The sequence below is a fragment of the Excalfactoria chinensis genome, chromosome 2, assembly GCF_039878825.1.
Source record: "Excalfactoria chinensis isolate bCotChi1 chromosome 2, bCotChi1.hap2, whole genome shotgun sequence".
Classification (NCBI taxonomy): domain Eukaryota; kingdom Metazoa; phylum Chordata; class Aves; order Galliformes; family Phasianidae; genus Excalfactoria; species Excalfactoria chinensis.
Window position 1 is genome coordinate 119,888,952 of NC_092826.1, and position 26,557 is coordinate 119,915,508.

The 26,557-nt window shown below is 40.8% G+C and overlaps 1 protein-coding gene across 1 annotated transcript in view; it reads left to right on the forward strand.

Moving 5' to 3' along the window:
* Positions 1 to 26,337, forward strand: part of CALCR (calcitonin receptor) — a 138,375-nt gene extending 112,038 nt beyond the window's left edge. Inside the window, exons 8-13 of the mRNA XM_072330046.1 lie at positions 3,003 to 3,156; positions 7,193 to 7,253; positions 7,354 to 7,420; positions 9,556 to 9,774; positions 18,123 to 18,164; positions 23,566 to 26,337. Coding sequence (XP_072186147.1) covers positions 3,003 to 3,156; positions 7,193 to 7,253; positions 7,354 to 7,420; positions 9,556 to 9,774; positions 18,123 to 18,164; positions 23,566 to 23,787 — 765 coding nt within the window. The 3' untranslated portion in view covers positions 23,788 to 26,337. The remainder of the gene's footprint in view (positions 1 to 3,002; positions 3,157 to 7,192; positions 7,254 to 7,353; positions 7,421 to 9,555; positions 9,775 to 18,122; positions 18,165 to 23,565) is intronic.
* The last annotated feature ends 220 nt before the right edge of the window (positions 26,338 to 26,557 follow it).

The following is a 26,557-nucleotide window of genomic DNA, read 5'->3' on the forward strand; positions in this document are numbered from 1 at the left end:
AATCAGGCTGGGAATTAGGAAAAGGTTCTGCAGCAACGGGTGGTTAGGCACTTGAACAGGCTCTTCAGGGCAGTGGTCACGGCCCCAGGCTGCCACAGTTCAAGAAGCATTTGGACAGTGCTCTCAGTCATATGCTCTGGTTTTTGGGTGGTCCTCTGTGGAGCCAGGAATTGGACTTAGTGATTCTAACGGATCCCGTCCAACTCGGGTTATTGCATGAGTCTGTGATCCTGTGACCTGTGAGGAGGGGCGGTGCCCTAGCCAAGGAGAGCAGCATGCCAGCTGCATGGCCATGCAATTGCACAATCCTTCATAGGCAGGTGGAACTTTGGGACCCTCCTGATAAGCCTGGAATGTTAGCAGTATTTATAATGCACCAATAAATCCTGAAAAAATAAATAAATAAATAAAAATAAATCATAAACACCAGTTCTAGCTCCTTCTTTGGAAAGGAGAATTATTTTTTTCTTTCTCCTCCAAAAAGTGATTCCAGCATCCTTTTGAAACTTTTCATTTTATATGGCAGCTGAGGTGTTCACTTGAGTTACAGAACTCTTTGCAAGATTTGCTAGATCAGAAACATTTGACTGACTGTGTTCTATTATTTGACCCCTTTTTTCCCTGTAGCTTAAGTGCACACCCACAATCCATTTTGCTCTCCATGATGAGTCCCAGTGGGAGTAGAAGCACTACTGGTGCTGTGATAATCCTTTGAATCCTGGATTTGACCATGCTTCATATTGTGTGAGATACAGTGACAGAAAGGGCTTGCATCAAAATGCATTTAACTTCAACTGAAGACAAAACACCTAACCATTTTATTTTATTTTATTAAATCTCCAAGTTATTAAGCATGGAAGCGATCAAAGATTTGCTCCTGTGTTATCTTGCAATTTCATTTTACTTGTTTCTGTAAGAATAAGCACTTCCCATAACCTCAGAGTCCTGCAGTTTTCCCAGCTAAGGCTGATGTACACTGAGATGCGTGGCTACATTTGCCATGTTTTATTCACACCATACGTGAATCCAGCTCTCATCAGCAACAGGTTGCTCTGATCTAAGAAAAAACACTTGCTTTTCATGGGAGGAAAATATTTCCATGGCAGCACTCAGCCACAGCTGAAGCCTGCTGCATTTCTTAGCTCATCCAAAGTGAAGATTGATTTTCACTGTAGTTTGATTGATAGGAATTCAACATAATTCATTGCAATGCATTGTTGTGCTTAAACTGTTCATGGTAACTTTTTCAGATTAGTTCTCAAATTAATGCGATGTGGATCCAAGTACTAATCACACATATCCTTCATGTCTTGCCAATGGCAGTCTGTAACATACTGCATAGCAAGTGATTACATTACTCAAAAGAGTCATGAGCTGTCTGCATAGCCATTACTCTAAAACATAGGTGCTTAATTTTATTCTTAAAGCCATGAGTGATAGTTCATGTGGAGGGCACAGGAAAGAAGGAAATGCTGAGGAAATTGAGCAAATTAAGTTTAGATGTATTGTTCTTCAGGAAACAAAGATCTTCAGGCAGTGTGCTTTCTGTATTTCAAGTACTGAGCTACAGATAAAAGTTGCAGCAAGGGCTGGCTTTGTTCATGTAGTTTAGTTACTCCCTTACTCAGAAAGTTCACTGAAAACAGCAAAACCTTCTTTTTTTCTTTTTCTTTTTCTTTTTTTCCTTTTTTCCTTTTTTCTTTTTTTCTTTTTTTTTTTTATTCTTTCTCAGCATACTTTATTAGAACTGTTCAGACACAGTGTGGAAAAGCTATGTGACTGTTTTGCTATGTGTGGCGAGCAGAAGAAATGAAATGACAAAAACAAAGAAACAGAAAAATTAGTCCTTTAAGTTAATCCTGTCTGAATTCTTTAAGCTGCTTTGTCAATGATATTCTGTTTTCAGAGCAACAAGCTACACTGTAAATATTGAAACAGAGCTAAATGCCCACGTTCTGTGAATTGCTTTGGGAACGTTGTTCAGCAACAGAATCACTATTGAGCCTGTGTTTATGTCCCAGAGTGGCACTGTGAGTCCTCCAGACAGACACAGGGCACGCAGTCCTCTGCCGAATGGTTGAAATGTCACACTAAAGAGACTAAAGTCAGTCCTAGCAAAAACATTGCCTCTAGTCCAGGTAATTTAGCTTGGAAATCATCTGGAGAAGTGAAGGGGAAGAAATATTTCCTTGTGGCCAAGGTGACAACTGGCATTTTGCCATCAATGAGGGCACCTCAGATGTCTGTGCAGCTGCTGGTGCTCCCTGAAGAGATTCCTGCATCACCCTCCTGCTTCATAGGCCTCCTCAGTGCTGGGACATGGTGGATGAGGATGGACATCAGAGTCTCATAGGGGGATTGTTCTCTTCCCATACCAGCTGGTGAATGGACACGTTTCTCCCCACTATCTGCTCACCAAACAGTCTGAAATCTCAATTTCTGATCTGAGCCACAGGCAAGAACCACTGTCCAGCTTCACAGCCTCACCTATCTCCATGTCTTTTCATCTCCACTGCCTGCAGCACTTGTCGTTCTCAAAGGAGGGAGTTCAGAGCTGGGTGTTGCTTGTTGAGGGAGTGACTGACTCACAGGAGAGCTGAGCAAGTCTTTGAAAATTCTGAGTAAAGTGAAAGAAGTCACTAAACTGGGGATCCAAGTTATGTCTTTCTCACAGCCTTCTAGAACAGGTTGCTTGTTCTAAAAAACAATTGCAGTTCTAAAAAGCATGTAACTAAGGACTTTTGAAGGGGCTTTTTTTGCATATTACTTTCTGGAGTGCTGTTATAATACAGTTTTTTACTCTTTTGTGGAGGTTTTTTGCTTTATTCATTTAATTTACAAAGTTTACATACCCCTTTAACTGATATGTGCCAAACAAACCCAGCAAAAGCTGGGCATCTGTTTCACTTTGCTTCCTTATAGCATAGCATTATAATTTGCCTTTGCCTGCTTAGATGTAGAGTGCTGGTCAGGTGTGTGATGTTATCTCATTTGCCTGGCAGGTAAGCTGCAAAGTGCTGCAGTTCTTCCATCAGTACATGCTGGGCTGTAACTACTTCTGGATGCTGTGTGAAGGCATTTACCTGCACACACTGATTGTGGTGGCTGTCTTTGCGGAGGAGCAGCGCTTGCACTGGTACTACCTCTTGGGCTGGGGTATGTATGGTGTGTTTTGTAGCAAGTTAGCGGTTGCTTCAGATATTTGCACTGTGTTTAAGCTACCAACTCATAGCCTAGGACTGAGCTGTTGGGTGCTAAATTTGAGTGAATTTCTTTGTACAAGTCTAGAGAGTCACAAAAATATCAACAGCTGTCAGTATCTGTTATTTGCTGCACCCTGGGATTTGCTGAAAGAAATGTTTAAGCTTTGTTAAGCAAAGCTTTGGGAGTGAAATAGATTTTTATCCGAGTTATCATCTCATCTGAACAGAACATGATTAGTTTTGTCACTCTGCATGCAAAAATATTAATGACAGTACTTATAAAAGTGCATTTATTCTGGAATGAGAAAAAAGGAAATCAATATCTATGTCTCCCAATTTGTAAAAATGCAGCACATACAAAGAAGAACCAGAGCTTTTCTGAAACTGAATCCAATACTGGGTATATTTTGGCAGATGTTACTTTAGGAGAAGATACCATTTTACCCACAGAGGAGTAGATAATGTCTCTGTTCTTATTTTGCCTAACAGCAGCGATCTCTAAGGCATTTCAGATGTCAATTAGCAAATCTCAGTGACATACTATGGGAGAGGTTACAAATGCTATGCAAAGTCTCTCTAGTAATATGCATACTGACCAAGAAATCATAACTAAGTCTGGTCCTTCAGCTCCAAATATGCAGATCTCTTTTGTTTTCACTGAGGGAGTTGTTGCCATTTAATTATTAGCAACAACAGGTATTTATTCTTTGTACTGCCTGGTCCAATGAAAGGCCACATAAATACAACCAATATATTGGAGTGAAGTACCATTTCTTTCACGTTTAAATCTCTATTGTAAATCCAGTCTACATCAGTGTTGACAGAAAATCATTAGCAATAGCTTTTTTCCAGCTTGGGAGCTGCGAATTTCTGGCCTCATTCCAATCTGTGGTGAACTGGGCCTTGTATTTCAAAACCCAATGGTGCACTAAGCAGTAAATGACAGAACTTTGTTCATCATCTCCCTGCGTTATGGTTTGCTTGCAACATCTCTTGCAATACCAGACTGAAGCATAAAGAATGTACTTTCTATTTTTCATCCTTTTTGCAAATGTAATGCCTGATCAACATCATTTCATTTTTCATTATTTCAATTACAGTAGGAAAATGGAAAACAGCTCTCCTGCTTTAGCAGAAGAAAAATGGGATTTGGTTAGGTGGGAGTAAAATGAAAGTTCAAATGAAGAACTTCAGAACCTTGACTCCAACTGCTAGTTGGGCATGCAGTAGCAGATGCTAAGGGGATTATAACGGTGAAGCAGAATGTTGTTTTGTTGGTTGTTTGGTTGCTGTTGTTTTGGTTTTGGGGAGTTGTTTGCTTTCAAACAGCTGAGCCAAGGAGCAAGTAGCTGTGCTATCACAGTTTTCATAGTTCTGAAAATTTGAATGTACAAAGTTTGGTGGCACTCTGCTTTTGAAAATGGAAGCCCTATCTGAAGTGTAATTTTCTACCCTTCCTTCCAGTTAAAACATTTGCTGTCTTCATGTCTTGTAGCATAGAATTTCCTGAAGTACTGTCATTCTGTATTGCATTATGCAGGAGCAAAATGTGGAAGTTTGGTGGCCCTGCCAGGCAGGGGGGTTGGAAGCTCATGATCCTTGAGGTCCCTTCCAAGCCAGGTCATTCTGTGATTCTGTGATTCTGTAAAATGGGCATTAACACATTTTTCTAAGAGATGTTCACTTTAGGTAATGCATCTTGTGCAACTGGGACAGCTGGCTTGGCCTGAAAGCTTGTGAGCTAGCTGAAATATGGTTGAGGTCATTACTGGCATCTTGATGGGTAATTCAGTGAAAATAACTGCTCATCAGTATCTGCAGCATTGTCCCAAAACTAAGCAGCGTCTGTGGGAATGGTGTGATGATTTACTGAGAGAGAAGAGGTTAATAGAAAGCGACACAACTCTGACTGTGAAGTCTGCATCCTTATTAATGAAACTAGATGGATACTACCACACAAAGTAGTCATTTGCACCTTCTAACTGAAGTGGAAGTCATTAGGTCCTATTGCTAATAATTAGGACTACCTGGCCACCCTTAAAGTTTGCATAAATCAGGATAATTCCACTGCTTTCAAATCAGTACTCACGTGGTCTGACTTTAAATGCCCAGCTATGTTAATCAATGAAGAGAGATATGTTCCCCCAAAGGGCAATGCAGACCAGCAACAGCGTGTCGTGCTCTGAATTGTAATTCATAAAATCAGGTAAATGTACAACACAAGATGAATATGCTCATTATTCCTTCTTGTAACTGATCCCTATGCAAGACAATCTAGATCATTTTATTTGGAAAAATCTTTATTGATGTTTATAAAATAACTTAGTTTAAAAAAAAAAAAAAAAGATAAAAAAAAAATCTGATTAAATATAAAAACTCATCCACAAAAGGTTGCAGATGATTGAAAGGAAACTGAGGCATATGGGTGTATTTCAAGATGGATGCCCTCAGATGACACCTTCTCTGGCACCCACTGCTGAGAGTGTCCTTTTTCATTTGCTAATGTTTCAGCAGGTCAGAAAATCACCCTTTAATTCAGGGCAAGAAAACAGCATCAGGTGGGTGCATCCAACTGTGTTCTGCTCCATCAGGCTGCTTCAGGCTGCTTCATCCATGTAAAATCGAGAAGGGAATCATTTATTTGGGCAGTGCTGAAGCAGATTGTCTTCTGAATCCAACTGGAAATACAATTATGCATAGTTGCCAGTTTGTTTTTTTTCAGAGAGTACCTGGCATGACCTTTGGGGGTATAGCATACCTTCTCTTGGGATGGTTGGAGTGGGACCTTTTCTGAGTTGCTCAGCACTCATAACACATATGTGGGACCTCTGGAGTGAGAGAGTGAGGTCATGAGGACACAACAGGCCTTCTTAGTGCTCCCCTTCACCCTGCCTCTGGCCCTTTCCAAGGCAAGAGCAACATCTAGCTGCATGGACCAGCCTGTGGCTGGAAATCTGAGCCATAGATGGTCAAGAGTTTCTTACCTTATTAATGAAAACTTTCCATTGTGTTCTTCAGATTTGCATGAGAATTTGTTGAGCCAAATATTTTAGGTTAATGCATTTAGCAGAAGAAAAAGGTCCCGAGGCATCATGTGGAGCAATTTACTTGCAATGTTCTTTATTGTTAAAGAGCAGTCCCTTAAAAATGCATTTCAGTCTACGCTGTCTGTCAACAAAACTGAATCAAACTTGCTCCATTTCCAAAACAGAATGACTTTCTGAGGCTGTCAGTCCCACAAGATCACCCTGAGAAGAGAAGCTCCTTTCTTTCTGTTGAGAGACTTATATTTCTCTAAAAAGGCATTCTGCAGCAAGAAGCCAAGTAATCATTCTCTAACAGTGTAAAAGAGAAGGCAATCCACTGTTTTATTCTCCCACAGCTGCATTGTCCTCTGAAGTTAAACTGCTGTAAGAACTTATTTTAGCAGTAGTGCAAGTAGCCGTTGCTTAGAGATGCCTGGAGACTGCAGGGTGTAGTATGTAAAGCATGTACTTCTTTTTGACCTTAATCTCACTCCAGCATTGGCTAACCTGTGTTCTGTGGCAAGAACACTCAATAATTTGTCTGAGGATTCTCTGCCTCTTCCAAAAGTGTTGTGTCCACAGAGCTCTCTGCAAAGGACAGACAGCAGTAGATGATCCCCAGCTGTCTGCATGTGCAAGATTGTACAAGGTGGGGTGACTGTTTAAGCACAGGCTCCCAGGTTTCCAGCCTGTTGGAAAGGGAGACCACACAGAAACTGAAGGCAGATAGACAGGAGGGGGGGCACCTTGCCACTTAATGTCAGGATGAATGCAACTGAGGTATGCTGAGCATGGCATGTTCCCCCTGATTCAGTGCACATTCGCTCTCTTCCGCTCCCTGTCAGAGCAGGGGCTTCCCTTGAGGTGCTGGGTGAAAACTGGGACATTGCATGTATTTGTTTTATGAACAATGAAATTCAAGCCCAAAACACCAAGACTGACCTATACCTTTAATCATTTCAGGGTTCCCTTTAGTGCCAGCATCTATTCATGCAGTTGCAAGAGCCAAATACTTCAATGACAAGTGAGTAGCATGTCCTTTTTTTTTGAAGGAATTTAGCACTATTTAATTGTGTTAAACATTTTGAGTAAATAATAAATTCTGTGGTGTATTTCCCCTCCAGCTGCTGGATGAGTGTTGACACTCACTTGCTTTATATTGTTCATGGACCTGTAATGGCAGCTTTATTGGTAAGAATGTTATTTGCTATCAACCGTTTAATAATTATTTTAGAAATGCTGCTAATGTGTAGAGAATAGAAATGTCTGCAGGTCAGGTCTTCTGGTGAAAATTTGAAAGCAGTTTGTGATGTTCTCTTTTAAAGAAAGGCTCTCAATATTTCTCATAAATAAGACCAAGGAACCACCTGAAATATCACGTTTTGAAGCAAACTTAACTATTGAGTTTTATTCAGCCCAAGTCCCAAACACATCTCAGCGTGCCATCCAAGATGCGCTTTCAGCTTTCAGGCTTCCACTTACTTGCAAATTTCTGCATGGGTATACCTGTAGATATGGCCTAGCAGATCAATGAACATGATGGTGAATGCTGAGAACCCCTCTGTCTACTATCTAGAAAAACAGAAGGTCTTTCTGTCCCTTCCTGAGAAGTAACCTTGCACATCAAGAACACAAATTTCATCCCTTCCATGTTCAGCCTGCCATGCCTGCAGGATCACATCTGCTGCGGGTTAATTGGCTTGATCTCAACTGCTGCTTCTGTCATAAAGCCAGCCTCTAGGAGACGCCAGTCAGCCTTTGTTTTGATCGCCAAGCCCCAAGTCTGCACATCTTTGCTGCAAAGAAAAGAGGATGAGGATGGGCTGGTTTTATGGAAGCAGAGCAACCTGTAACTGTTTTTAAAACAAGGCATTATAGTTTCTGTCTTGTTCTTGTGCTGTTTCCAGTTTTATTTTCCTCTTGAAGTTGTCACTATTTGTACAATGTCCTTCATGATTTGCTACAGAAATCTCACAGTGGTAGCCTGACTCAGAAGAGCTGAGGGATTTTACCTTTGCAGAGTCTTTTTTTCACCTTCCACAGTAACTTCACAAAATTCTAAAAGTGAAGGTTAAGTAGAGGGAGTGAAGTCAGAGGAGGATGGAGAATAAGATTTAGATTTAATGCTGAATGGGATCTCAGAAGTCATTTATTATTCCTTTTTTTTTTTTTTTCTTTTTTTTCAGTAGAGTACAAATGTGAAATAGTTGAAAGGTCTCTCAGTAGCTAAGAAGTTACAAAGTGCTTTGTGAAAGCTTACTGATTCACGGTTTATTGTTCTGAAAGATCCAAGTGAGGTTTCTCACATATGCATGGATTTGGGACTATTAAAACATCAATTTTAGTTAGGTAATAAGAGAATACTTACTTTAAAAATGGTTGCTGTAGAAGTCTGTTGAAGTTCAGAAGCATGGGTGACAGCTGGTATTGTAACAGAGTAGGAAAGGTGGCCTGGTTACACACCGAAGAGAAAGGAAATCTGTGATACCTGTGATGTTCTCGAGGCTCATTATCAGCACATGTTGCCTTCCTGTTACTTCACAGGCCCCAGGCACATCCTGCCAGGAGCTCTATGAAGTCAGGGTGATGTGGCCCTGTGCTGAGCACCCATGGCTGGAGTCAGGCTTCTAGAAATGGTTCTGGAAGTCAAATACAGGGCTACTTGGAAGGGCTGATAAAAAGAGTAGGGTGCAAAAATTTCTCAACTCTTTGGCCTTTCTGCCCTGTTCCAGCTTATTTTATTACCTACGGGCAGTGTACATAAGACCCTATAGTCCCAGGGAGGCAAAGCTGAGCCTAGGTTTTCTCAGGAACAGATTTGGCCGTTTGCTTACACAATCCTGAAGTGACGGCACACATGAGCCAGAGCAGGTCCCTCAGAGAATGTGTGTACCCTGTAGGCTCCACATGCCCAGGAACACCTGTGGGTTTCTCACCTGGCTGCAGCACAAAGCATGACACTTTGGTGGCCTCCAGAGCAGCCGTTTCCCAGAGGATAATTCATCCACTATGCTTAAACTCTATGAAATGCTTTGTTCCTTGGAGATCCTAAATTTGACTACATCAATATCAAAGTGCTCAGAACTTATCCTTGCCTATCTCAAGCATCCATACAGGGTCCTCAGAGAAGCACATACAGCAGCTTAATGTCTACTTTCTGAAGGTGTTCTTGGTACTCTCCAAGGTCTGACTCCCAGGGGGGTGCCCAGTGGGAGCTGCAATGAAGCTAGGAAACTGCATTTTAAAGTCATTTATGTGTTCTGTGGTTTTGGTTTGAATGCCTGTTTGATTTGGTTCCTTTCACCTATAATGGCTTTGCTTTACAGGTCAATTTTTTCTTTTTGCTTAACATTGTTCGAGTTTTGGTGACAAAGCTAAGAGATACCCACCGTGCTGAGTCCAACATGTATATGAAAGCTGTCAGAGCCACGTTAATCCTGGTGCCCTTACTAGGAATTCAGTTTGTTATTATTCCCTGGAGACCAGAAAATCGACTTGCTGGAGAAATATATGATTACATCATGCATATATTAATGCATTACCAGGTATGCTATATAGGAGCAACTTCAGCTTAAGTGGGTGTCATGGTGCTTGCTGTTAAGCTAATTTAGTCAAAGATGCTGTTGTCAGTTGTTTTGCACTGAAATTGAGCATGACTGTGGTTTTATATTTTTCCTATTGCCTTTATGTTGCTGAATTATCTACCTCAGCACAAGTAGCATTGCTGTATCAAGAAAAAAACACAATAGAAAAGAAACAAAGAAAAATGGGGGAAAAAGAGGATTAAATAGCACTACTTCTGAACTAAGCAGAGAGAACTGAGATCACAAAGGTCTTCTATGTTGAAAGTGCTGTTTCTGCTAGGAGCTGACATTAGCTGAAACTGCTGTTAGGGAGCAGTTAATAATAAAATTAGCTGCATGCAAAGTATTGTACAGAGGGAATTCCCATACATAGAAGAAAAATTGAGACAACGAAGTTTGATTTAGGGGTTAAAATTCCATTATTAAATAGCCAAAATTAAAATATAACACTTACAACACTGACATCTGTATTTCAAAAATACCTTGAAAATATGTCATTGTCCAATAGGATTATATTTTATTTTTTAAACAAAAACAATGTGGCTTCAAATGCTTGGTTGTCTGGTTTACTTTCTATAACATACCCTATGTTCTGTAACATACCTGATTATATCACCCTTATCAGTTCAAAATCATGTGTGTGCACAATTCCACATGCATAGAAAAACTGAAGTGATAAGTCTGACTGGTTTTGTAGTTTATGCCTCTTATTTTGAAGTTCTGCTTACAGCAATGAGGTTCTCCTTTTCTTGTATTACCTTCCCTGTCGTGTTGTCACTTCTGGGATCCCAAGTGCTACAAAGGAATATCTCCAAACAAGTTGCCTGGTGACAAGTTGCTTATGTTTCTAGCAAGATAGGATAAGATAGATTGTAACAATAACAACCTTACTCTTAATATATCTTTTAACTCCTGCAAAATCAATAGAGAACTGTAAGAGAAGGCCTGCAGAGCAGTGACAGCCTGCCCAGTGCTGTCCTAGCCATGCAGCAGAGCCAGACCTGGGCTGTGACCATGCCTGGCCTTGCAGAAGAGCGCCTGGAGCTCTGCAAGATGACATCAGAGTGTGTCCAGCAGCAGGTGAAATTTGGCATTTCAAGAAAGCTTACAGTAGAGTTGCTTAATGCAGCTAACAGTAGTGTTCTCTTGTCTACATAGAGTGGATTTTTATCTGTATTCTAAGGTAAGCTTTCTGAGGCATTTATAGAAAGTCTATTTAAGATAGCCAGCTATGTATTCTCTCCTCTAGTGCTCATTTTCTTCTAGAAACAATCATATAATTAGCAGATGTTGCATTAGCCTGTGTATATAGCTATATTTCCCTGCTAGCTCTTGTGCTCTTATGAACTACAGCCTGCCTCTCCATCAGCAACCATTACTGCCTACAGTCATATACAGGCAGGCATCATGTCTGCAATTTTTATTTTTAATTTTTGTGGAAAATTTCATGCATTCTTCATCTCTGCACTGGCAAAGAATGAATATATTTTTTTATACCTTTTCTAGAACTGAAGAGACAGCTTTTCAATTGGGCGTTACTGCCTTAAATGTCCACAATGGTTTAATAGATTAACTGTATCTTCCATGTACATAGAAAAGGTGCAAACTAGCACGACAGCCATTTTGACAATTCAGGTGATTCAGAGACAATAAATGAGATAAGAATTTATTCCTAATTTCTATGGCAAGCAGTTTTTTCCATCTGAAAAACAACGCATTGAGGTGCTGAATGCCAGGTTTCCTATGCTGAAGTGATTCTGAATAACAGAAGGCAGTCCATTTTGAATTGTCTTGCTCATTTTACAATATTATCGATAACGCTCACCATTTTAAGCCAAAGAGTATTTTCAAGTATGTCTGTATGAACAATCCACAAATGTGCTGTATTTACCCTACCTTACCTTTATCAGAACATGTGTCTTTCACCACACAGGCCAGATTCCTCGTATTAGATTTGGAGAGTAGATGTATCAGAAGTGATAAAAACCATAAAGTGACTTTTGTGCTGCAGCGATGAATGGGTGTTCTTTTCCAGCACATCCAGCTGGCCCCCTGTGGATCCTGTAAAAGTAGGAATTAATAATTGCTGTCAGCATCACCAGCATCAGATCTTCAGCCTCCAGACCATGCTAAGATTAAGCCAGACAAAAGAAAGATATTTCAGCCCTTAAGTAGAATAACTAATGCCCCAAAAGGGATGCTGTAGGTGTACACAGCAGCTAATTAAACAGAGCTAAAGTAAGAACCACAAAGCAAACATTTGTACTCCAGAAAAGTGAACTGCTGATTTTCCCCAGAGGACCTGACTTTCAAAAGCCTGTTAGATGGTGCAGAAAGCATGTGAAAGATGTAGACCTCCTCAAGGCTTAAAACATTCTGGTACAAGTTGTGCTGGCTCTTTGCACACTTCTGATGTGGGAACATATCCATTGTATGTGGGTTTATAGAGGCTGATGTGAGACTGTCACTATGTCGGAGAACATTTAGCCACAAAGGTGGTGGAGAAACAGTCCAAGAATCAATGACAACATGCAAATTCTAAAGGTTACTTGTATCCTCAGTACCTTGCTGACTACAGCTCTAAACATGCAAGTCAGCCTCTACTGGGAAATGTCAGTGCTGTTTAGCATAATGGCCTTGTCATTGACAAATAGGAATTTTTCTATTACTTGGGACATAATCTAAGTTTTCCTTCTCCTTGGGTAGGATTACATGGGAGCTGCTCATCAGCTTCTGGGTAGCACCCACAGACAATAGCTCCTTCCCCACTAGGCAGGGAGTCCTGATCACAAGGGCCTCATTTCTATCCAGGTTTATGCTTTAGTTTCCAGCCATGGATTTAAGGCATGTATACACCTACCCTGCCTCCAAGTCGTACACTGAATTCCAACTGATAGTGCTCATTGCAGTTTTATGCAGGACAAAATTTAAAAGTAATCTCTTAAACCCTGAGATTTTTCAATCAATTACAGAAGGTTTTCATTTCATTTGTTTCTCCAAGTAAAAGGCCGTAAGTATCATCTGTGATACCAAACCAGACAAAGATCTTCTCCTTCTTTGCAAAGTTGACTGCTTCCGACAACATAAATGTTTATTTTGTTTATTTTTCTTTGCTTTTCTTTGTATTATTAGTATTTTCAAAGCTTTCTAAGATTATGAGCCTATAAGAGTTGAGGAAGCCTTTTTTGAAAGCTGAATATTCTGAGGTGCCCTTTTTGTGTGAAAAAATATTGTACAAAATGACCATAATTAAAGCTGCAGCAGCAGAAGAAGAGAAGCAACAACAAAGCATGAGATTTTGCTGATGAGATGCCTCCATCATTTTATTGCCATCTTTGGTCCTTTCATGATTACCTACCCACCTTAGTGGCATCAAAAACTGCATTAATTTATTACTTTGCATTTTTTTTAACCTAACATAAATGAACACTTCATACAGCAGTCATTTACTTCAGAGGTGCTGTATGGGCATGCTGTGAATGGAAATGATGGGGAACACAATATTACTTTCTCAAAGCTCCTTTTCTGAAATGAGAGATGAGAAAGGGGAAATGCTTCACTGAAGCATCTTGGCCATGCTTATTTTCTTTATTTTCTGTCCATTCAGATCCAAAAGTGCATGGACGTGGATGAAAGCCCACAGAGAGAAACAGAAACTGTTTTTTTATATTATACTTAGCTGTACCTCTGCCCTTACCTTCTACCATTGACAGTGAATTCCACAAAAGCAAAGAACTAAGACTAAAGTCATGGAGATGCTCAGGAATAACAGAAATAAGCACATCTAGATATGCTGTATTGTTTTAAGGGAGCCATAAGCTAGAGGAAATATAGTTGAAGTATTAGAAACCCACATAAATCTGAAGCATCTACATAGGGTTTTGTTTGTTTTTAATCTGAGCAAATTATATCCTGTAGCAGAGTGAAATATAAGTCAAATACTCATCAAGCATAAATGACCTTGGACCAGTATTAAACGCAGAGAAAAAATTACTGTGGGATCAGTCAAGTTCATAAACATCTGGGAGTTTCTGACTCTAGAAGGTCCCTTAGGTGTGATTCATCAGAGAATCATGTGTTCTTGGGATTCACGCAATTCCAGAAATAATTAATTTCAAAAGCAATCTATAAAAGCCTTAATGTCCAAATAAATGTAGTTCCCGCCTCTGCTATCAGTCATACAGTCACTGTTACCCTCTGTCAGAAGATAATGTATCATAGGTCAGTTTTACAACTCCACACAGTGGCAGACAGAGATAATTGACCTGGAGGGCTCATCCTCAGCAGGGATTGAACCCTGAGCAAAATAAAAAAGAAGTTAAGGAGAATATGGAAGGCTTATGTCAAAGAAATACCAGAATTAACCCATGGGCCCTACATTATATGTTAACATACATCCAGCCTTTCACATGTGTGAATAGTATGTGTATCCCTCATCAAATTATCAGCATCCCAACCCTTCCTAGTTCCAAAGACACAAAGTTGATATCTGCTACTGGTATCTTTGTAGCTTTACAGCTGAAAATATTCATGAAAATTACAAAAAAAAAAAAAAAAAAAAAAAAAAACAGAAGCAGAAACAGAACTAATAGAACTAGAAGTAGTTGTTCATGTAGTGGATGGTGGTTGAAAATACGCTGGATATTATAATAAAGGCCTGATAGAGATGAACAAGCATGAGAAGTCTGCTAATGCCAGAGATGCATGTTGTAGATGTGGTACTTGTATTCCACTAAACCAAGTGAGATGGCAATTTTAGTGAGTATAAGTATCCTACTACTGTGAGACAAGGCTTAAAATTCAATAAAGGCAAAGAACCACTTTACTATTTGCTCTAATTAAAGCAAAAAGCAGTTTACTTGTGCATTTAATCTTCCAGGTCTTTGCTGCCTGTTTTCTCTTGATCTTATCCTATTATTTTCACCAGTTGTGTGTGAACATCATTTCTGTTTTTGCACAGAAGGCTGACATATCCCATAGTCTGCTATCTGTAAGTGGGCAGATGCCATACCAGTTATCTATTGTACTCCTTCAGACTCATTAGACTCCCATCTGTCATGAGACCTCATCAAGCTTCAAGAAAGGTTACCACACTCCTCTGCATGGCAGACAGTCTGTTTCTATTCCTCTCAGTATTTATCCGGGTTGGGGTTTTTATTGTGAGGGTAAAGAGGAAACCTTTGAGGATATGATGCAGGGAACCTAAATGCACTCATGCAACAGAGCCTGAAACAAAAGATTAACCTCCACCTTTATTCCAGATGGCATCTCACAAATGCTATTGCTAAACAGAGTGGTTTAATTTCAAATATAAATTGCCCAAATTCATGCAAATGTCATTGAAAGCAATTATCTAGGGAAGCACAATAAATTTTATTCTGGCCATTTGTCTTTTCAACTCATGTGCTCAGATTTCTTCAGCACAGGGAAGAACAAGAAATGCTTATATAACATTTAAAAAGATGAAAAATGAGCATTCATTCCTACTCGCAGATGAGCCCAAGGGCCCCAAGCTCACTGTTAGACCTAGCTCTGTGTGTGCGCTCATCCTTATTTCCTTACAGCTGTAAGGGAACTCATGAGACTTATAACATGTTATTATGGAGTTCTTTCATCTGTGTATTTCCACCATCATATTTTGAGCCTCTCAGTGAACACAATTGGTTACTGGGTCCTTTGTAGTATTTCCTGATGCTTTTTTCTTATGTAGAGGGTTAACATCTAGAAGGGAAATAAATATATCTATACATAAATATTTCTGATTTTTTTAAAAGCTGTTCTTGAAATGTGAGCTTCAGTCCCAAACTGTGGGTGAACACTGTCCTATTCATCATCCCTAGAAAGAATTTTGTTCTGTTGGACTTCCTTTCCTTCTTCCTGAGATAGATTCAGTACAAGAACATTTCAGTTCCACTTAAGAAACTCAGAAAAGAAAGGAAGGCAGTGGAGTACTAGAAATATGATAGATAGGCAAGAAATGAGTAAGGTGATAGGTAAATGTCCTTAATTTGGCTAAGTTCACAGGAGGTTTACTCCCTGGTTCCAGAATTCTGCCGGGGACCTCCAGATCTGTGTGTGGTTGTTGCAGAGGTTTCTGCCTTGCTCTCAAGTAGATTCAGGAGCAGTACAGATATGTTTTGGATGGCAGAGCACAGAGGGCTATTGCTGTTTAAGAAGAGCAATGAGACATACATGAGGCAAAAGAGATAATTCCTTCAGTCAGCAGAGATGTACAACTTCCATGATTCCATGAATCCAAGGTGAATGGTCAAGTGTGTTCTCAGCTTATTCCAGACCAGAAGAGCAACTGGAGATCCATGGCATCAACACTGCTTCCTCTTTAGCTTTTCTAACAGAGAAAGTCAAGAGACAGCAATAGTAAAGGAAACAGAAGTAGATTAACTGTAGGATTTAACAAGAATTTGAACATCATACAGGAAACCATTTATTATTTGGAAGCATTCAAGGGCAGGCTGGACAGGACTGTGAGCAACCTGGTCTAGTGGGAGGTGTTCATTCTGTGATTCTATGAAATAAAACAGAAAATGACATCAATAGTTCAGGCTCAGCTTCTGCCTTAGGGTGAACTGCAGTTCCTGATTTCCCCCAAAACACTCTCACTGGAGAACAGACTTAGCTTCTTTCTCTCCTCCTGGAATCTTATCTTCTGTGCCCCATTGAGCTTCTTTAATCCCAGAGGAGATCAAAATCCATCTCAGTTCCCATTGTGGCTGACTACTGTTAATATAAACACATTCCAGCCGAATAGTGAAACCCCTGATGTGACCACATACCATGCAGTTCAACAGCAGATGTTTTTCAAGACAGCACAAATTGACGTAGCACACAGAGTGAAGGGGAATAATCATTATAGGCCACAGAGAAGTGCAACGTTTGCATAAATTTCAGATTTAGGCATCTGTGATCTGTCAAAGGTCTGCTGTAAAGGCATAAGGTTTTGCTTGACTTCGTGGTGTTTCCCAAACCAGAGCTTAGGGGAAAACTATTATTCATTACATACAGTGTTCTGGAATTGGAGTTTTCAGAGGGTACTCTTTTCCCAAAGATTTCTTTTTCTCCAATTGCCCTTCCGCCTCCTCTGTCTTCACATTTGAAGTCATTTGCAATTACATGTCGCAACTAAAAAAAATTTATTGGAGCAAAATCATTGCTAAAATTCAGGTGATGGCACCTCTTCAAACCACCGTGTGTGTGTTCCTGATACATCAGCATTCTGCTACATTTTACCTTATCTTTGTAGTCCAAAACATGCATTTGAGGGTCCAAGACGTTTTACAAAGCATCAGCTATAATTTAACTTGTAATCAGTAAAATGAGAGTTTATAAAGAAGATGCAGCTGTAAAGTACCTCAGAGCAGCCCCTGGGAACACAGAGTATTACAGTGCAGTTTTTCCCTCAATTTCACAAACTGCCGTAAGTTTAGTTTCTAATAACAGCTTTAAGTAATCTAAAATGAGGGCATTTGGCTCCCGGCATTTTTATGTAATGATATTTTAATGAGTTAATGCTGTTTAGAATACAGAGCAGTGTAATTATGTGGCTTTGAACAGCAGGCCCTATGCACAAGAATTTTCTCTCTTACCTGTTTCATACTGCCTCACCTCATGTTCTTGGCTTGACCCTGTTTAATCCTGTAGAAGTAAGAAAATATCTGATCAACCATGGCAATAATGAAATTAATTTCAAGTGGTTTAGGACCAAGCTATGATCTTCAGTCTCTTCCCTACCTTCTGTTTCACCTGTGTTTTGTGTTGGTTTCTTTTCCCTTTTTCTGACCTCTAGTATCTGTTTTCACACCTTCCCATCCATACTGATGCTGCACATACAGGTCCACTTATCCCATTATACAATTCAATTGGAAGCCTTTCTGGCACTGCTGGGCTTCCCTTGTGTGACAGTCTTAACTTTAACCCTGACAAATGCACAGCTGTATGTGGGGCAGTTCTTCTGCTTTCACTTCATAAAACCAGTATCACTTAGTTATCCTTCTCCTGGCCTCTGATACAAAGTAACTTTATAGGCAGAGCAGATCATCTAGAAATGCCAGTAATACAGAAGAAAATAAATTGAAAAGACAAAAACCGGTGTAAAAATATAACTGAGAATTAGGAGGATGTAAGGTGAAATGTCAGTGGATCAGTTTGTCTTGCAAGACTCAAGCCTCATTTTCCAAACAATGCAAATATATATATACATATGTGTGCGTGTGTTTTTTGTTTTTTGTTTGTTTTGTTTTGTTTTGGTATATATTCTGATCCTTAAATGCTTTTCATTATCTTTCTCTTAGGGCTTACTTGTGGCAACTATATTCTGCTTCTTCAACGGTGAGGTAAGTCTACAACACAACAAGAGAAAAAAAAACTTCAAAAATAGTCACTTAGATGTTGATTGGTATGAAAATGAAGCATCTTGAATTACAAACTTCAAAGGCAGAGAATGTCATTTTTCAAGATCTATATACAGGCAGCACTGTGCATTTCTGAAATCTCTATGTATACCTCATTGAGTCAGGAAAGTTAACATTGCAAAGCCAGCAGCACCAAGTGTAGCACAGACGTGGGTGTCTCCCCCTTTTACCCACAATATCACACAAGGTAGAGGTCAAAGTAAAGGATTAAAACACTCAAGCAGTTGACAGAGCTACCACATCTGGTAGTAGTGTCAGAGCAGAGGAACCTGCAGGGTTACAACTACTTTCCCTTCTTTGAGGATTGGTGCTGGCCTTTATACAGTCAATGACTGTCAAGCTGTAATTAAGGCCTGAGTTAAGGATGTCCCCCCTTCTCTTATAACTGGATCAATTTTTTATATTTACAAGTGTATCTAGGTCCACTCCACTAAGTTGTTTTTATAAAAATAGCTGTTTGTAACATGTCAAGAGCCATTTAAATTCCTACAGTAAGCCATTTCCCAAAGATGGTAAACTGTTTTGGTACACTGGGAGCATTTAACTGTAGTGAAATAAACTACAGCATTGTCTCGGAAAAGCTAGAAATCCCTTTGAAAAGTTAGCTTTGAATCCGGAGCAGATGGATTAGATACAGAACAAGATTTGCAATGCCAGGACTCCATATGTCACCCTACAGAGACATCCTTGCTTTTGTTTATTCCTGTATGTTATTCTCAAGTAGTAATGATGTGACCATGCTAGTGTTCTGATAGTGACTTGAAGCAAGTTATCCAACTGTTAAGGTGCTGCTGGCTGGTTTCCTAGCTTTCAAGATGGCAGAGAATATTAAATTCTACGATCTCTTGTTGACATCACTGTACACTTGCTTCTGGCTGACTCACCCTGTAAAGGTCCAGAGAAACACAATAGTAAAAGAGGCCTCCCATAGCTTATGGAAGACATAAAAGGGAAATAGGGAAATGGCAGAACAGAAGTAGCTAAGGACACTAGAACCTAAAATGAAATAATTGTCATAGAGATCATATTACAGAAGGTCACACTTTCATTTCAGAGCTCAGTCCATTTAAGCAAAGTTGGAAGATGAGCTGTTCATTTCTCATATCAGGTCCACCCTCAGGACCTGCAGGCTACAATCATATTTCTCCTCTACTGTTATCACCTTCTGGCACAGTTCAGTCCCCATGCTCTGCACATGCAGCAAGACTTCTGGTTCCTTCTGGTTTGGAGAACCTGGCATGACAAATGAAGAGACAAGCCAGGCAATTCTTGAAACAACATATCCCTATAGGACTGACTGCACAGCTATGTGTAGGCAGCGTGCCAGTATGTCCTTGTTTGCCTCCAGACAATGTATTACACCCAAATCCTTGCCTTTAGGATTGCATTCTTCATCCTTCCTTCCCCCCAGGGTCACCTTCAAGTTTTTCTGATTAGATTTTGCAAAACATATTTGCTTTATATTTTATAGCTTTAGGGCAAAAGGCCAATTACTGTGTAATTCTCCAAATCTAATGAGAACATTTGTGCCTAGATTAAAGGTTGTAGCAGTGCTAAAATGAAGAAAAGCAACAAGAAAATGCGCTGAAAGCATACAAACTCTCAGTCACATCCAAAAGCCTTTTCAGCACATCTGGCAGCGCATTGTCGCTGCTGAAATGCACCACCCACCACCTCACTGTGCTCACATCCACTGTTTGGTCTCCACAGACATTCAACAAGCATAAGTGTCAATGGGTGCCATTCCTTCTGTTTGAAGAATGAAGTTCCACACCTTTGCTTCATGCACACATCCATGTCAGACACCATTTTGTAAGAGTGCTCCTCTGCTGCCATCTGTCACACAGCAGCAAAATGTAATGGAATATGCAGAACGTGCGGAGTAGCAGCAGCAGAATCATAGAACCATAGAACAGTGAAGGTTGGAAAATACCACTAAGATCATTTAGGCCAGCCACCAGCCCATCACCACGGTGCCCACTAATGTCCCTCAGTGCCACATCCACATGTTTCTTGAAAACCTCCACCACCTCCCTGGGCAGCCTGTTCTGATACCTCTCCAATCTTTCTGAGAAGAAATTTTTCCTAATATCCAACCTAAAACTCCCCTTTTTCTTCTTAGGTCTAAACCTACTCTAAACCTAACCTATTGCCCTAAGCAGGCTAGCACCAAAATGGCACTATGCATGTACAAAGGGAGAAGAGCTCTTAGTTAGGCTGCCTAAGAGAACTTAAGCTAAGATAATCCCCTCCAGTCTCGTTGTGTGCAGTATGACATGGACTAAAGCCACAGGCTGGTTTTCAGTCATGGCAGGAGATGGTTTCCAGGCCACTGTACACATTTGCTGCCATAGAGTAGAATTCAGAGTGGTTTGTCATGAGAAAATTCAGCGCGGGGCAGGCAGATTAATTTTAGTAAGAAAACTGGATACTCAGGAATTTATTTTTTTTCTACTGGAATATTTAACTTCAAGGCTAAAATGCATGAAGTTTAGCCAGGACAAACAGTGCTAAACTCAGTACCACCTGACAGTATTTTATGTTGAATTTGCTACCTCACAGCCTCACTTTATTACCATAAGCCTATCTATAGAAGGAAATGGAAAAATACTAAAATGCCGTCGGTGCCCACATTCATGTGGAAGAACACATAAACAATGGACTCTTCCAGGGCTTTTTAAATGATGTATCTTCTCATGTATCTTCATGTAAAATCTCAGTGTCCAGCAGCACTGTAGTTTCTCTGTCCAGTAACAACAGTGTTGTGCAGATGATACAAGGACTCCTCAATAGTCTGCTCACCAGACCACATTTCCAGGCCTGAGTTACCTCTGGACTGCAAGACTGGCCAACATAATGGAAAGTCTCTTTGGAAAAAAAAAACACACCACCAAATAACGGCCACATATCTCATATGCCAAAGAGGCATGAATGGATAATGGAGAACAGGAAAACCTTTAAAGTCTTCAAAAGCAGAGAAAGCCAATTCAGGCTCCTCATTTCTCTGGGCTTCTCTTTCTGCAGTCACAGAGGAAAACATGGCAGGAGCCTCTGTGGTTGTTAGCACAGTATGGCTGGGCGTGTGATTTTCAGTAAGGCTGCTTGCACATTGAAATCTGTGTCCAAACAGTTTTAGTTGGCACTGAGCAATGATCATCTGAGATCCTTGGAATCAGAGCTGAAATCTAGGTTTACTCATTGCTTTACCCAAGTGCAGCAGCTCATGCAGCCCACTGGCCAAGTGTGGCCAGAGTCTTGTAGGTGCCAGCACCTGGAATAAAAGCAGCTGCTCTGACCTGGTGCTCTCACTGCTCCATGGAGCCTGTAAGTCCTGACCAGTGTCACTCCTACTGCTGCACTGGAAGGGGTGTGCCTGCTTCCTCCCAGTCCATACATACCTCAGCATCATTATCTTCTGAGAACAAAACTGTAAGTGTCACCTGGCAGACTTGTGTCTTTGTTCTTCCAGCTTCAAGTAACCATGGTTAACTGTTGTGCTTCATGTAGCTTCTAGGGTAATCAGACTACAGCATTCATCAGGAGCACTGTGATGTTAAAAAAAGCAGTACTAAAGAGACTAAAACCTGTACAGATTTTACCTCCTGCACTTCCTTATTATGTACTACAGCTGCAGTGCTCTTCCATGCAGTTAGGTTTTTTTCACTAATAAACTTGGTGATACCACACATCCCTGCATGCATCCTTTTCACTTCAAATCTTGATAAAAAAGCATAAGTGCTCTGGTAATTACAGTCCCATTGTGTCTATATGTCTCTTCTGTGCTTGATAGCTAATTAATCCACACTGACCGTTAGTTTTCTTTTCTTTGTGTGTTAGAAGGTAAATAGAAATTTATTTCTCTAGAGGATGAGAACTCTTAACTACTTTGCCTTGAGCTATGGGATAGCAAAAAAGAGGTAGTATTGGAAACTGAGCACGGAGATAGATAGCTTTCAGTTATTTTTAATAGAGCAGTCCAGCAAACGTTTGTTTACTCAAGCAAGGAGTCATACCCGGGTCAGTGCAACTACTTGCATGAGTAAGGATTTATAGCATCAGTCTCGTGGCTCGTTCCTTGGCTTAAAAATAAAAATCCAAAGCAACTGAAATATCCATTTCTGGCAAGCTGCATAGTCCTGCTGCACAGTCAGTGAGCATCAGGTTCACAGCCATTCCTTATGAAGCCTTGTCCTTATGTGACAGGGAACAGCTTTTTTGCAGGCAGCAGTGGGTGGGGAGTAGATCGAATTTTACTATATACATATCAGTGGAGTGATTAGGATTGTGGAGTCATGGGAAATACTAAAGTTATTGAGACCCAGTTACATCAGTGGAAGGTACTGCTCTGCACAGAACCTGGAGAGTGGCCCCAGGGCATCTCTCAGAGCAAGAATCACACACAGCCCTGCTGCTGCATGAGCGTAGGAGCCCTGGGAACTGCATGCCCCTACTGCTGCTGGAGGGCTGACTCACAGCACACTGTGGCAGCACTCAGCTCCTGCTCTCACACTGGGGGAATAGGACAGCTGAACTGAATGGATAGAGCCCAGATTTGCCCACTGCCTGCTTGCATCTCAGCACTGCCTTTGGGCAGAAACTGGAAGGTGCCAGCACTCCCAAATGTGCAGCTGGAGATGGGCATCTTATCCCCTGTCAGGTCTCAGCAGCTTCAGTCATATCATGGCACAGGATAGAACATGACTCTTAATGTAAATGTAGAATGTAATGTTTTGCTCCTAGAGGACCAATGTCCAAAAGCTAAAAATCTCTGCTATACTGAGGCCTGTGGCCAGTGCTAATTTATTTCCAGTGCAGAACCTCCTCTTGAACTAGTAGAAAAATATCTCTTTCTATCTGCATTAATTGACTAGCTCTCTCTGAAAGATGAGCCCTGGCAAGTATACTTTACTATTCATGGCTAGTTTTATTCCAGGTTAAGTTTCTTCAGGATCATAGTGCATTTGCCATTCCAGGAGCAAGGATCCCAATGCAACATCTGGATCCCTACCTCCTCTTCCCTCTTCTCCCATTGCATCACACTGCTTTGTTCCCATGCAGCAGTCACAAGCATTGACCACTGAAGAAGCCAGTTGCTGCCATAGGGTAGACAGGAAGGGATCTTAGGCCAGGGCCCGAGCAACTGCTTCAGGAGCTGGGAAAAGAAAGCAGAAGAGAGGCAGATTGAACCTGGTGGAATTTGACCTGGAGCTGTTTCCTTATTTTTTTTATTTTTTTTTTTCCTATTTTCTGCAACAAGTTTTAAAAGTGCTGAAATCTTAGTAGTTCTGATCATGCATTACCCTAACTTAACCTACCTTAACAGGTACAAGGGGCTTTGAAGAGGCAATGGACACAGTACAAAACCCAGTGGGGCCAAAGGCGTCGAGAGCACTGCTCCACCCGATCTACCTCCTACACTGCAACATCCATCACAGAGGTCCCTGTCTACCTGTACCATCATGACTCCAACAATGAGCAGCTCAATGGGAGATATGGAGACGACTCTGAACTTGTTGCATTGAAGTCTGGGGAGACATCAGCCTAACTGAGCAGCAGCCATTGCAAACACACCATTTCATGTCCTGCTTGTGAACAAAGAGAGGAAAAGTGTGGCGAATCCAAGCAGAAGAGAGCAAGACTGGGTGACTGGACACATGGCATTCAAACCACATCAGCCTCTGACAGCAACGGCGCAGGGAATCTGGCACAGAGGTAGGAAAGGCAGTTTATACTTCTGAGCACGGATGTGCCCGCTCATCCTTCCCACACCTCCCATATCAAGTGATGATCCAGCAGCAGCGGCAGTGCCAGGAGTACACAAAAAATAGGAAAGAAGGAATCGGTACCTAGCAACTGGAAACATTCTGCACTTTTTGCTGTCAGTACTTTTCTTTAACAGCAGATTTTGAACTATCAACTTTCACGTGATGTAAATTGCTTGCGGTCCTTTACTTTTCCCCATTTAAGGAACTTGATGACTTCTGAAGAGATTTTGCACACTGTGAGACAAATCAAGCAGAGGAACAGAAAAACTCATTCCAGAGTACTCATGTCTCGATGATCTCCAACAAATACCCCAATGTATCATCATCCCATTAGCAGGTGCATAAAACAAATGATGATAAAACCATAGTTGTATACTGAGATCTCAGACACCCTCAGAGAAACCAGCCAGCTCTCTCCCAAGTCCTGAAGGCATCTGAAAAGAATTTCTTTTCAGCAATACAGATAGTTCAAAGGCATCTATAGGAAAAACTGTCATCCAGTTATTCAACACAGAAACTCATCATTAGGACGTGATACTTTCATTCTGAATAAACTGTGAAATTCGTTTCAAAATTATTATTTTCTTTAATAGCTACTCTGAGATGAATGCTAAACTAGTGGTGGTCTCTAATAGCATTATGATCATAGCAGTGAAGGATCCCAGGTCAGAAATAAGGGGCTAATGTCATAGCACAGAGAACATCTGTTTTTACAATCTGTTTGCTGTTCTGAGTCCCTTACCACTGAAGGTGACAGTTTCATGTGTGAGTCTGTCACCAGGAAAACAAGATGAATGTGTAGTTTGGGGAGTAATGAGCACCTTTTATCACACATTCAAAGTGTTGTTAGAGTCCCTGTGTGATCACTGAAGCAGAAATCGGGTGAGGGAGTGCTGATTTGCAGTTAGAAGTTATTGTACTGTCTCTACAGAAGTTTTGCAAATCACAAAAGGAAAAGAATAGGTGAATTTCCCACTGAAAGCTAAACAAAAAGAATCTGCAAGCAGCAAGGATGGTGCCAAGGAAGTTTAGCAAGGCTGTGACTCCTCCAGCATTTTCTCCATGCAGTGTTTAATGAGTATAATACCATTCCTTCTTGCATCTTTGGCAAACTTTCCTGCAGATCTCCCACTCCTTTACCTGCTGTTTAGATGTGCATGAGATGTTTATTTCAAAGGATAACAGCTTCAAGAAACTCTTCACAATCTCTAGCTTTGAAGGATGTTGAAAACATATTGGTACTCCTTTGTTTTCCTTCCTGATCATTTGCGTCTGATGCTTCCAGCCCATCCCACTCTGGAAGATGTACGTGGTCTTGCAGGAGGCACATGTGCATCTCAAGTGTCTGAATACCAGCCCTGAGGTAGGTGCTGCAAAAATGCCACCCTATATGGCCAGCAAACAGGACAAGACAGCACGCCATCTCCTAAATTGCAGTTGTATTCATGTAGGATTTCTTTCATCAATGTAGTATTTCTTTTTTCCTTCCCATTCTTGCTGTGATTCAATCCATAGTGCTCTTTCTGCTCAGCATTGCCTAGGGTACTTAAAATATTATGGATTAGAATGGTCTCAATTCTGTATCTTGTCAGATATAGTAAAGAGAGAAAAGCTGAAATGAAGTGTCTGAGCTCAATGTCAATTCATTTGTAGTTTTAGAGGTCTCAGACTTTCCCTCACTGACCCAGATAGACCTTTCTGTATTCACCTGCAAATTTTAAGTGAAGACCTGCTGAACATGTGTCCACCTACATGAGCTGCACAGAGCCTACCAGGAATGAGTTTGAGGGGTACGTGCAAGCTAGTGCTATGAACTGGAACTGCATCCCCACACAAAAGGAGGAAAACTGGAGCTTCCTCCTCAATGCTGCAGCCGCAGAACAAGAGCTTGGGAACAAGCAGTATGTGCAGTTCATCACATGGTTGATCTAATGGAACAGCTGCAAGAAAATACAGTCCTGTGTATTCACTGAAGCCACATTTATTCTTCAGACTTAAGGAACACAAAGGCAATTATTTTTTCAAGCAGTATTCCATGTATTGCTGTTTCTGCTTATACCAGTAAACAGCGGGAAGCAGAGAATGTAGTCACAAATGGTTCTGCTGTGAATGCTGTGTTCCTGAATGGTTTGAGGCACACCGTCTTTCCCAGGAGAGCTCTAGAAGGCAATGTTAGTGTCTGAAGGCATAGACGAGCTGATCGTGAAAGAAATGTACATAACAGAGAGTTTAATAATGATTGTGTACACAAAAGTACAAGCTGTTTTACAGTCTGTTGTTCATGTGGATGTACAAAATTGAAATGCTTTCTCATTATACTGGTTGGGATTTTGGTGTTTTGTTGTTTGTTTTTTTTTCACTTACCAGACATTTTTTCTTGCTCTGTTCAGTAGAATACTCTGAAATGCCAAAGTTAGGATCTGGGTTTTAAGATCTGCTTTTTAGTCTCAAGGGGTGGACACACCGCGTGGTTATGTCAGTCTTTGTGGCAGTGCTGGTTACAGTGGCACGATGCTGAAGGTTCGGTATTCCACTTTCACTGATTCTCTG